The sequence below is a fragment of the Gouania willdenowi genome, chromosome 12 (genome assembly GCF_900634775.1).
Source record: "Gouania willdenowi chromosome 12, fGouWil2.1, whole genome shotgun sequence".
NCBI classification, from domain to species: Eukaryota; Metazoa; Chordata; class Actinopteri; order Blenniiformes; family Gobiesocidae; genus Gouania; species Gouania willdenowi.
In genome coordinates, this window is record NC_041055.1 from 10,756,642 (window position 1) to 10,768,279 (window position 11,638).

At 37.8% G+C, this 11,638-nt stretch overlaps 2 protein-coding genes across 2 annotated transcripts in view; one reads left to right on the forward strand and one right to left on the reverse strand.

The window, feature by feature from the left end:
• LOC114473681 (cilia- and flagella-associated protein 44-like) overlaps nucleotides 1-2,457 on the forward strand; it is a 44,013-nt gene extending 41,556 nt beyond the window's left edge. Inside the window, exon 32 of the mRNA XM_028463446.1 lies at nucleotides 2,227-2,457. Within this exon, the coding sequence (XP_028319247.1) occupies nucleotides 2,227-2,457 (231 nt within the window). The remainder of the gene's footprint in view (nucleotides 1-2,226) is intronic.
• Nucleotides 2,458-5,823: 3,366 nt separating this feature from the next.
• Nucleotides 5,824-11,131, reverse strand: LOC114473682 (forkhead box protein J1-B-like). Its single transcript, XM_028463447.1, has 5 exons — nucleotides 11,107-11,131; nucleotides 10,925-11,013; nucleotides 9,372-9,718; nucleotides 8,481-8,655; nucleotides 5,824-5,898 (listed from the first exon to the last, which is right to left on the reverse strand). The coding sequence occupies exons 1-5, from the start codon at nucleotides 11,129-11,131 to the stop codon at nucleotides 5,824-5,826; spliced, it is 711 nt and encodes a 236-aa protein (XP_028319248.1).
• Nucleotides 11,132-11,638: the final 507 nt, after the last annotated feature.

The window sequence follows — 11,638 nt, forward strand, 5'->3', positions numbered from 1 at the left end:
CAGCATCAGAACCTTTTCAAAGTGCCTGGTTGAGTTTTATTTTTCACGGAAATGTACCCACATCTGTGGGTAAGGTCATTTTTGTGTGCGCGAAGCACTTCAGCAACCTCCGCCAGTATAAAGAAGGATTTGCAGAAAGACTTTGTCTGATTGAGGGTTCAATTCCTTCTATCTTTGGAGACGACAAACAGAGCACTTTGGTAAGCTGTAAATAACGTTAAAAAGTGTGATGATAAGACGTCCCTGTCATTGTTTTGTTAGCATTAGCAGTTGCACCGTCTTCATATGTTGACGCTGTGTGCTCGTTTTAGATCCTTGATGATATGGCCTACGTGGTTTAATTTAAGTCTAAAGTTTTCATTAGTCATTTCATTTTGCCGTTTTTGTCTCCGAAAAGACTGTATTAAAATGCATTTCGTGACATTAGCTTGGAGCTAGCGTTAGCTCGGTGCTTGTGTTAGCTCACTTGTTAGGGTTCTGCAGGTTCATCATCTTCATTTTCATCTCGCTCCGCCGGGTCAGACTCTGGCTCGAACATGTAAGGCTGGCAGGACAAGTCTTCTGTTGTTGACATTGTGTAAATAACGTGTGAATAAACTTTTTCTGCGCCGCTACATAGCCATATCTCTTCTATCAAACTGCAAAAATGGCCGAGCAGGGTGGAGTTGAACCTGGAGAGGGGGCGGGGTATGAAGTGTCTCATTTGCATTTAAAGAGACCGCACCAAAACGAGTTGCTCTCAGAAGCACATCAGAAAAGGGGTAGAAAAGGGGTCTGTGGAGCTATAATAATGAGGAATTCAGACCCAAGCAGTGCAGTTCCGCTTTATATAGACCACAACTGTATGATTTATATGTAAAAAGGAAGGATTTAAAACCATGATATGTCCCCTTTAAAGGAAGTTTGGGATCACGAGTATAATTTTGAATAACCATGAAATATTAACTTAAATAACTTTTATCAGTATAAAAACGTTTTTAATATTGAATTTATTTTTTTAACCCAAACAAACTGCGACACAGTGACGTCCTGAACTCGGAACCGGAAGTAGTGCACTCAATACCGCGCTCAATATTGAGAGGGCTGTAATCTTAAAATTAACGTTTTTAACGTTTTGCTACACCAAATTACTCCAAAATAACAGATACACACTTGGGGTATTTGGAACCCGTTGACTTAGTTTCAAGTTGAACTCGTACCGCGTCGGGGAGAAATTCCCTCCCCACACACACACACAGACCTTTTTGTTATTTTAGAGATAGATGTTTTAAGGCTGTAAAACCCTCACTACACACTTTATACACTTTTCTCAGACAGGAATTAACATTTATCTCTTGTTTAAACACTCTCAAAGTTCAAACCTTTGTAGATTTTAAAACATAAACCTGTTTTCAAACATACAGCACTTCAGAGTCACACTGCTAGCCTAGTGATCAGACATTGATGCCGGCTTCATCAGCCGGCTTCATCAGCCGACTAGATCAGTCCATCAGATAAAAATCTATATCTTTTCTAAAGCAAATCATTGGTAAATGAAAGGATTGCATAATAATCTTTCTTTCCTAAAAAAAGCAGCTGTCAGATCTGCACCAACCAGATCTTTTTTTTTTTTTTATCTTGTCTGCACATGCTGTCAAAGGTCAACACTACAAGAAGTACAATCATTATGAGACAGCAATGCATGTTTTGTTATTGCAATAAAATAAATTGATTTATTTTATTGCTTAATTGTGACCATCACCAGCCCTCCCTAAGGAAGGGTAAGAAATATTTTATTGTAGGGAGGATATAAAAAGGGAGAGCAGTGTTACACCTAAGTGGAGGGAGAGGGGGGGAAGGGGAGGGGAAGGGGAGCAGGGAGGAGAGCCCCCCTCTCTTGCCCCCCCCCCGTCCACCTAGGTGTAACACTGCTCTCCCTTTTTATATCCTCCCTACAATAAAATATTTCTTACCCTTGCTTAGGAGGGCTGGTGATGGTCACAATTAAGCAATAAAATAAACTAATTTATTTCATTGCAATAACAAAACATGCATTGCTGTCCCATAATGATTGCACTTCTTGTAGTGTTGACCTTTGACAGCATGTGCAGACAAGTTAGTAAATAATCTTAGATTTATTGATATATAAAGATTACACCATGTCTTTATCTGATATAGTACTTAGATATTAAAGAAGTCATTTTAATCTTGTTCATTTCACCACTGGATATTTCTCACTACATCCAGGGCAGACAGCAGTTTCAGGACTACAGTAGGTGCGTGGACCAGGATGAGATCCGTTGGCTGCAACAGCTGACAGAAATGCAGTCGGAACAGATCAAAGCCATCAGGAGGGAGATCTGCCTTCTATCCTGCAAAGGAGGCCACGTACTGCCCTCCGACCTCACTCTACTGCCCCCATGTGTACCTGCCCCACCCCCGAAAAAGGCTCTTCATCATCTACCAACAGACAAATAAGCACTGTTTAGAAAGTTTCAATATGAAGACCAGCAGTCTGTGAATTTATGGCTGGTCAGCAATACCTGTTGGCTCCATAACAAAATAAATGTGTAAAATCTTAATTCAAGATGTCATTATTCTCAGAACATTTATCATTTCTGTTATTTCTGATTTAAGTATATTCTTAAAACTCTATACTATACTATACTACATGCGTTTTTGCGTCAGATAAAAATCTGACAAACCTATGAGAAAAGTATGACACTCTTAAGATTGCTGCATCAGTTTGCAGGTATTCAGCGGTAATTAAGATTCAGTTTGCACCTGCTTCATATGACCACACCTTCCTAATAAGTGAGTATATACTGTAAAACTATCATAAGCAAACCAGGCATTCTATTAGCACGGCCATCACAAGGATTTGAGGGTTGTTGATAATTCTCACAGATGGATTCAGTCATTGAACTGCAGAACTACTGCAGAACTGCAGAACGTTTGGAATGTTTAGGTAAATACAGTGACCTGCAGTCAGGGTAGGCAAGGTAGGCAGTGCCTACCCAAGAGTGAATTGATTTTTTTATTATTTATTTTAATTATAATATAATGATAAATTATTTATTTTTCAATTTCCGATAGCCGACAGTACCTATAAGTTTGAAAGTGTCAGCATTTTGTGCTTTTCATAGCCTAAATCGCTAAACATCGCTATTTCCTAACTGCTGTAAGGCAGGAGGAGGCCACACCCCTTCTCAAAAGCACATTCCTGTTCTGCCTCTGTTCCCATAGCGTGTTTTTATGTTTGCGCATGCGTAGTCTGTTCCCTAAGATGAAAACCATTTACGTAAAAAGGCAGCACTCTATGCTGCCTTTGGATGTAACTGCTGCAGGGTTTACCACCGGCCACTAGGGGCCACTGTAGGCCTCTGCTTCATTGGTGTCTGAGTTAGTCAGGAGGCATCCATGTTTTCTGCTGCTTCCCTCCTGCTAAGACGTGTTTGTGAGCTGTTCCACTTATTTCATGTGAGTTTGCTCATTTATATTTGTTCTCTATGTTCTTGTACATGCTTTAGCTTTATATAAGAGTTATAAGCTCCTGCTTAGCTGCACTTTTGTATTTGCAGGTCTCATTCATCTCTGTCATTAAAGAAAACCATTTGACATAGAGGAGTGTGTTTCTTCAACTGCGCTATGCTAAATGCTATACGTAAGTTCACAGTGCATTAGTGAATTGATATCACGTGACCGCTGCTGCTACGTTCTCTAGCTAGTGGGCGGGATAACACTACAGTCAGGATGACAGCACCAGAGATGATGGAGAAACTTTTTTTTGAGGAAAAACAACAGCTTTTAAAAGATGGAGACCAACACCTGAGTTACCAGAGCTTCAGCAAAGGTAAGGTCAGAAAATTGTTTGTATTTTTCACAGTGAATGGTACAAAAGGAAGGATTGGCTTTGTGGATGCTCCTCACTGAGACTGCTCTGAGTTGTTGTTGTCATTTTCTCCGTGTTTCTGTGTTTCCAAAACAAACAACGGATGTGCTGCCGTGTCATGAGATATATCTTGTTGGGAGAGTATGGAGGCTATATTAAATAATTGTTTATGTTTCTTTAATGGCATTTTACGACGTTGATTTTGTTAGATGCTAAATACTTGTTCATGTGGATCTTGTTGGGTTTTTTCTTTCTTGTTATGAATTTTATATTTTCATAAGCGCATTGAGATTACTTTGTTGTCAATTTCGCTATACAAATAAAGTTGAATTGAATTAACACTTACCAGTAGAAACATATGAAACTGTCATTGGTGTTGACATTGGTGGTCTCGATTTGGAATGCTCTGCCTACCCAACCCGAGTGCTCACGACATGTCACTGGGTAAATAGATCCTTTCTTTTAGAAGGGTGTAGCTGGACGGCTGCCAAGGTAAAGGGTTGGGACACAAAGGCATACATGTCAGGGTTTCTACTTTTTGTTCTCTTAAATCAGAGGACTTGTGGGTTTTTTGTTCTCCAAGAGTGAAGTTCGGTCTGCAGACTGTCAGTACCTTTTTTCTGTGCAGCCGCTCAGAAACAAAAACTGGTTACATAATCCATCATCCCTGAATCGTTTCTCCCCTGATCCTTTCTGCCCAGTGACACATACCTACAACACAAAAAGTTCTTATTTTTGTTTACACCTGAGCTCCATCGTTGAGGTTCAGAGTGTGAGTGTATCGATGCAGGTCACATGGAAATTAAATTTGTCACATCGAGCGCTGTCCTTCTCAACTGCAGCAATATTCGTTCTGATAGGAGAGAGCGGATATTCATTTGCCTTTATATTATTAGCTTTTATGTACCAGAAAGAGTGTGTGTGGGTCTTACAATTCTTCTTGTTAAGAGTGTTATGTGTTGACTGTACAGCAGAGGGACATGTCGTGGGTAGTTGGGACAAAGTGGCATTTCTCTTCCTGTTTTTAACTCTGTGTGTATGCAGATGAACCACCAAATAAAGATCTCAAACTCCAGGGGTGTGAGAATGCTTTCTGATCACAGGTGGAAACCAGTTATTGTCGTGGAACAACTCAAAGAGCCACGTTCCTTTGTGGTGCGAACACATGAAGGGCAGATGTTCAGGAGGAACAGGAGCATACCTGTCAAGTATCCCATTTTGGCCGGGAAACTCCTGTATTTTACCCCTCTTTCCCGTCATCAAGCCGCATTAGTATTTACCCATAAATATCCCGTATTTTAATGTAATAATAATCAAAAGATGCCTTACTAAACTCACTATTTTAACGATTTAGAAAACTATAATATTTCATATCTCTCTCTCTCTCTCTCGCTCTCTCTCTCTCTCTCTCTCTATGTATATATATATATATATACATATACAGTATATATATATATTATAGTGTATTATGTATCAAAATACTAGTTTTAGGAGTCACTGCTTTTACTTCTCAGAACAACATGTAAAGCTCAGTTAGATGATTAATGAGTGCACATATTGATCAGCTGTTTGTTAATAAATGTCACTGTGTGGCATTTTGCATCAGCAAACTTAACCCAGAATTGTATTTCTGGTTGGACTTTATGTGATAAAATTAATGAGATTTATATTGTATATCACCATTTTGAGAAAATATATTGAAATATGAGTTTTGGTCCATATTGCCCAGCCCTAGTAGGAATGTTCACAGCATTTCAATGTTAATAAAGGTCGACCTACCAGATTCTAGTAAGTGGTTAACAAGTGGCTATTTTAGATGTATTTTACACCTATCTTGGTTGGGCAGGTGGGACGGCTGGTAGTGGGCACCAGAAAATGTCCCTTAATTTCAAATCCAAAACTTGACAGGTATGAACAGGAGGCGTCTGAGAAAGTCTGCTGAAAGACAGTTCCTATCGTCTTCTGTTGAGCTGGGTGATAATGTGGATGTAAACAGTGATGGTGCCCACGTTGAGGAACAGGGAGATCTGGACAACCAAGTGTCAACACAGGCTACTGACATTGATACTTCAGACTCTCAGACAAAACCATATTGCACAAGGTCTGGAAGACGGGTGAACACTCCTGTAAGATTTAGAAAGTAACAAATGAAAAAAAAAGTTTTGGAGAAATGATTTGTTAACACTGAAAATATACACTTGTGATGTTAATTGTTCATTGTATGCAAAGCTGTTGTTTCAAGTGTGAATTTGAGCAGAGTTGTGTTCCGTGTGATTCTGATGTTTATTTCACTTCATGCACTGATGTGTTGGTTCACGGCTCAACTACTCTGGGACACCCGGATGGACGAATCAACGGTTCATGGCTCAACTAGTTCAGATGGACTACTCTTCTATCCTCTTCTGTTTGACATTATGTTCACTAAACCAGTCTAAGCGGATGGCTGCCACCTCTGAACCTGGTCCCGTTGGAGATTTCTACTAATAAAAAAGAGTTTTTTCTTCCCACTGTTGCTAAATGCTTGTTCATGTGGATCTTGTTGGGTTCTTTTTTTTTTACAATGGACTTTCTATTTGCTTGAGTGCTTTAAGATGACTTTCTTGTATTTTGCGCTATATAAATAAAGTTGATTTGAATTGAAAGTTGAATTGATGCAATGTTTGTGTTTTCGGTGTTAAACTGTGTTCTTTGAAAAAAGAAAAAAGAAGAAGAAGAAAAAGTGTGCGTACATGTAATATTTTTTATTGAAAAGGGGGATGTAGTGTTTAGGTCCTAGTGGCTACCCGTAGTGGATGGGGCGTAGCCTGGGTAAACAAGCAAAGGAAGTAGTTTGTCAGAGCTACAGAAATAAATGTGTGTTCAGATCCTGAACTCTGTGGTTGTTCTGTCAAGTCTTTACAACAAAGACACAACAGATATATAATTATAGTATTACACACAAAAATAAGCCATGAATAATAATTCCATTCCAACACTACATAAGTGTAATGTGCCTGTTTTCACCGTGCCAGGATGGCCAAGTGGTTTTAACGTATCCATAGCTACGGCCTTAATTTTTCTTCACAATTGCTTCTTTTTACATCGTGACGTCATCTTCCACAACCAACAACTGTGAAGCTGGAGGAGAAGCTTGAAACATTTTATTTACACATTTATTTTAATCTATAATGAGTGCTAAATTCTCCAGGTGTTCATATAGGGTAACAGATTTAATTTATGTCCATGTACCAGTTTTCCACAAGTTCTTAAAAATGTTAAACCCAAAGTTGCTCTAGGTTTTATTGAACATGAAAAAAATCTTAATAAAAATACCCGCAGAGCGCGCATTATAGACTCCAAAAATATGATGGAACCGCACGACCGGTAGGTTTGCCCGATTCATACAAAATTTTCCACATGTATCATTGACCCCAAGATGAACAAAAAGTTACCCAATGACCCACGCCCAAAACCCAACAGGAAGTCAGCCATCTTGAGTCTAAGGTCAAAAATAGCAAAACGCATTTGCGCGAACCAGCCTGAGGAGCTTCATCTGATTCGCTTCAAACTCAGCCACGACCAGCTGGTTTGTCCTATTCATACGACATTCACCACCTGTATTCTGACCCCAAGATGAGCAAAAAGTTACAGTATGACCATGCCCAAAACCAAACAGGAAGTCGGCCATCTTGGGTAATGGCATTTCGCTCATGAGCGAACTAGTCTGAGGGGCTTTACTCGATTCGCTTCAAACTCAACCAGAGCACTTACAACCTATTGAAGATTAAAAATCAGTGAAATAATTTGCGTATCTCTAACGGTTTGGTCGTGGCGCGACTGGCGCCGTTTAGCACGCCATGTTAGAAAAATGCATATAACTCTCAAATGCAAAGTTCAAACTGCTTCTTATTTGATGCACATGTTGACTGTCTATCCCTAAATAAGACTCAATGTCAAAATTACCCATCATGTCTTGCGTTCTCAGTAGTGTTGTGGTAGTCGAGACCGGTCTTGGTCTTGAGACCGGTCTTGAGACCAAATTTTAAAGGTCTCGGACTCTGAAGTATTTTGACTCAGTCTTGTCTCGAACTCGGGCTGCCCGGACTCGGGATTTTCCGTCAAGACCGTTCGAGATCAGCACTAATTCCTGCAATTTTTAAACTTTTTTATAATGTGATAATAACAAGGAGAAGAACGGGATAAAACAATCCTTTATTCATTATTTAATCCACCCCGTATAATGACCACAACCTTCCTTAATGTGACTGAGTGACGTGTGTGACACACTCGTGTGTGTGTGTGTGGCTACGGTTTCAGTTTGGACCACAGAGCGCAAGGGAGACATGAACTATTCACCAGTAAAAAGCCTATTAAAACTCCAGAAAACAATCACCAGGAATAAATATTATCTCCCTGGTAAAGACAGTAGCTCTAACAACTGGTAAAATGATAAACTGATGATATTACAGTCTGTGCAGCAGAATGGGGGACGCACTTACTCTGCTTCTGGGTCCTAGTGCCAGCCGACCGGTTAAGCCTGTTCCATTTACTGAGGTCCGTGTGTGTTTAATAAGTCTGTGTGTGTTTAATAAGTCTGTGTGTGTCCGTGTGAAAGTCTGCATGTTTATGCCTCTGTCCATCCACTCTTTTCAATAATAATGGTGGACAAAGTGACTTTGGGCTGTTCACTGGCCTGCATGGCCATGTAGATGAGAGAGGAGTGGGAATGAGGTGGTTTGGCTTTGGGGTTGGTCTTGTAGTCCACCTCCACCAGAGGGATGGGCTGCATCTGGATGTGAGGGTACCTGGGTTGGAGTCAATTACATTTTTCAGTTATAATTACATTTTCAATTACCCATTGTCAATTAACAATTCAATTATGATTACAATGACCAGAATTTTTGCAAATTATATTTCAATTACAATTTTTTTAAACCTCAAAGTTAATTACAATTACATATTCAATTACTAAAGTTCATATACAATTAATCACTGACACTAAACTTCATCTTGTGTTAGCTTTCTGTTAGCATCTCTTATGATAACTGGTCCTAAATCAGCTGTAAAATACACTAAAAACAAATATATATCATGTAATTTATTTCATATCTATTGGTTACCTTGTTAGGCTTCCTAATCAATGAAAATATAGGTTTTTTAATATTTTTGGTGTGTGTGTCTGAGCATTTTTTATATCAGTATAACACTTAGTTTCATTTTTGTTCAAATGATAAAATGTGAGAAAGCTTGAAATGAAACATGATTTAATAACTGTTCACTACATATGTGTAGAACTGAACATAGAACTCTAACATGGATCCATGTGTTAAATTATAATTGACAATTTTTATAGGATTTTTATGGCAATTACAATTACAAAGTCAATTATCTAAACTCAATAAAAAAAAATTGACTTACGATTACGACATGGCAACAGATTTTTAAAACTACAATTACAAATATAACTACGCCATAACCATAATTACACAAGTACATTTATAATTGACCCCAACCCTGGTACCTGGAGAACAGGGGACCAACGGTGGAGTCACTGCCGAGGTACTGAGGCATCCCGGTGGCTGCGGTGTCTCCCGGGGCGGGGCTGGACGGAGAGTCGGTGTCAAAGCTTTCATAGAAGAGCTGCTCCTGGGAGGAGGGACACCCGGGGCCACTGGGCCGCTCCGGGTCTGCACTGAGGATGGAAAAGTTGTGGAGCCAGTTGAGGCTGGTCAGGCAGTCATCAAGGGGGGCAGGTCCGGACCCTTGGACCTCATCCTTCGGGTACATCTCCAACCTGTCCACCTTAAACCTTTTGGCTTTAGACTTTGTCAAGACCGGTTTCCTGGTTTGAGACTGAAGATGTTCAAACTGGCATGAAAAATGAAAGAGTGGAAAAATCAACAATAAATAAATACATAAAAAATATCAGATCACAGCTGCTTGGTTCTTAACCAGAACAATGAGGTTAGAACACATTAGTCTTTAGTCAGTTTTATGTGATGCTGAATGTAAAAACTTGGTCATTATTTTATAACATATGTTATATAACATATTTTAAACATTTAGTTCACTTTACTCACATTTAGCTATTTTTTCTTACTTTTGTGAGACAAATTCATGTAAAACATCATGTTCTATGTCATTGTTAAAAATGTGTACACATGAAAAATAAATCTGCAACTTTATAATTTTCATTAACATATATTTAAATAGTTTATAAAGCAATTGTTAAAGTTTTATAATCATCAATTTAACTTTATAATAACCATTCAACTAATGTTTATGATGCTCTACACAGTGTTTATTAACCATTTACAAAGTATTATAAACATATGTTCCAACTTTACAATAACTATCCAGATAATGGTTGTTTATAAACCTATTAATAACCATTAGTAAAGTATTAATGATCTAAAACATGTTTTATAAAGCATTAGTAAGGGATTATAATCTTCAGTTCCAACTTTATAATAACATCCAAATAATAATAATAATAGATACTTCATAAAACATTTATAAACCATTAACTAATATCTGACCCATGTGTCTCTGTAATGTTTATATATGTTTGATAAACCATGATCAAGGTTTTCTTTACACTTTATAAAGTAAATAAAATGTTAGAATGTGTGCATCAATAAACTGTTAATATAACATCAATTATAGCATTACAAATCATTAAAACACATTATTAACTATCATTTCATTGTTTGTTAACAGAAATTAACTAAATGTTAATTAACTATTTATTTACCATTATTAACCATTCATAGATGATGGTTATTCCCAATATAACAATTAAAAACATATTCTAATTGAGTTTTATTGTCAGAGTTTTCTTGGAAACTGTAAAACTAACAACACATTGGTTTTGATGATTGTTTTAATTGACTTTAACATTTTAAAACACAGCATGGTATAACAATGAACCCACAGTTGTAGAACTCCATCACTTCAGTACATCTGGCCAATGCTTCATTAAGAAACTCAATAAATATATAATAAATCCATTTGTTCACAAATATATTAAATAGGTGAACTGGAGAAGGTGAGTGTAGAACAATAAGATGTTACTGGAAGCTTTGTCTCCTCTTCATCACTCTTTGGCATCAGTGACTCCTCCTGTGATGGAGAAGGTGGCTTTGTTTTCTGGCATGTTGGGACTATTCACAAACAGAGAGAGAATCATTTAGGAAAAATTATATTAGAGTTTCACTTTGGAAAACTTAGTCTTGGTCCATTTACTAATGACCTACCATTGACCCTAAAGGACTCTAACATTTCAATGTATGCTGATGATCCATATACATAACAAAACCTACAGTATCTGAACGTAGTAGTGTTTTAAATCAGGAGCTTCAAGCAGTAGTGAAATAGAAAAGCGTCAATAAATTAGTTATTAATAACTCTAAAACAAATAGCATTGTGTTTGGAACTAATAATATGTTACTGAAGGAACCCAAACTGAAATTACATATAAATGATGTAGCTGTAGAACAAGTACATGAAACCAAACTTCTAGGAATAATATTTGATAGTGAATCAACTTGGTCTAAACACACATACACAAACTGCAAAACTGCGCAGAATAAGGCAGCACGATGTCTACTGTGTTGTCCAAACCAAAGCAGTATAAATCACATGCTTAACTGCCTTTTGCAGTTAAAGGTAAGGAACAAACGTATTGCCTCATTACTTGTTTTTATTGGAAAAAAATCCAGATTAAAATAATCAAAATCACCTTTCAAAACACACAAGACGACTACAAAAATAGCCATAAATATATGA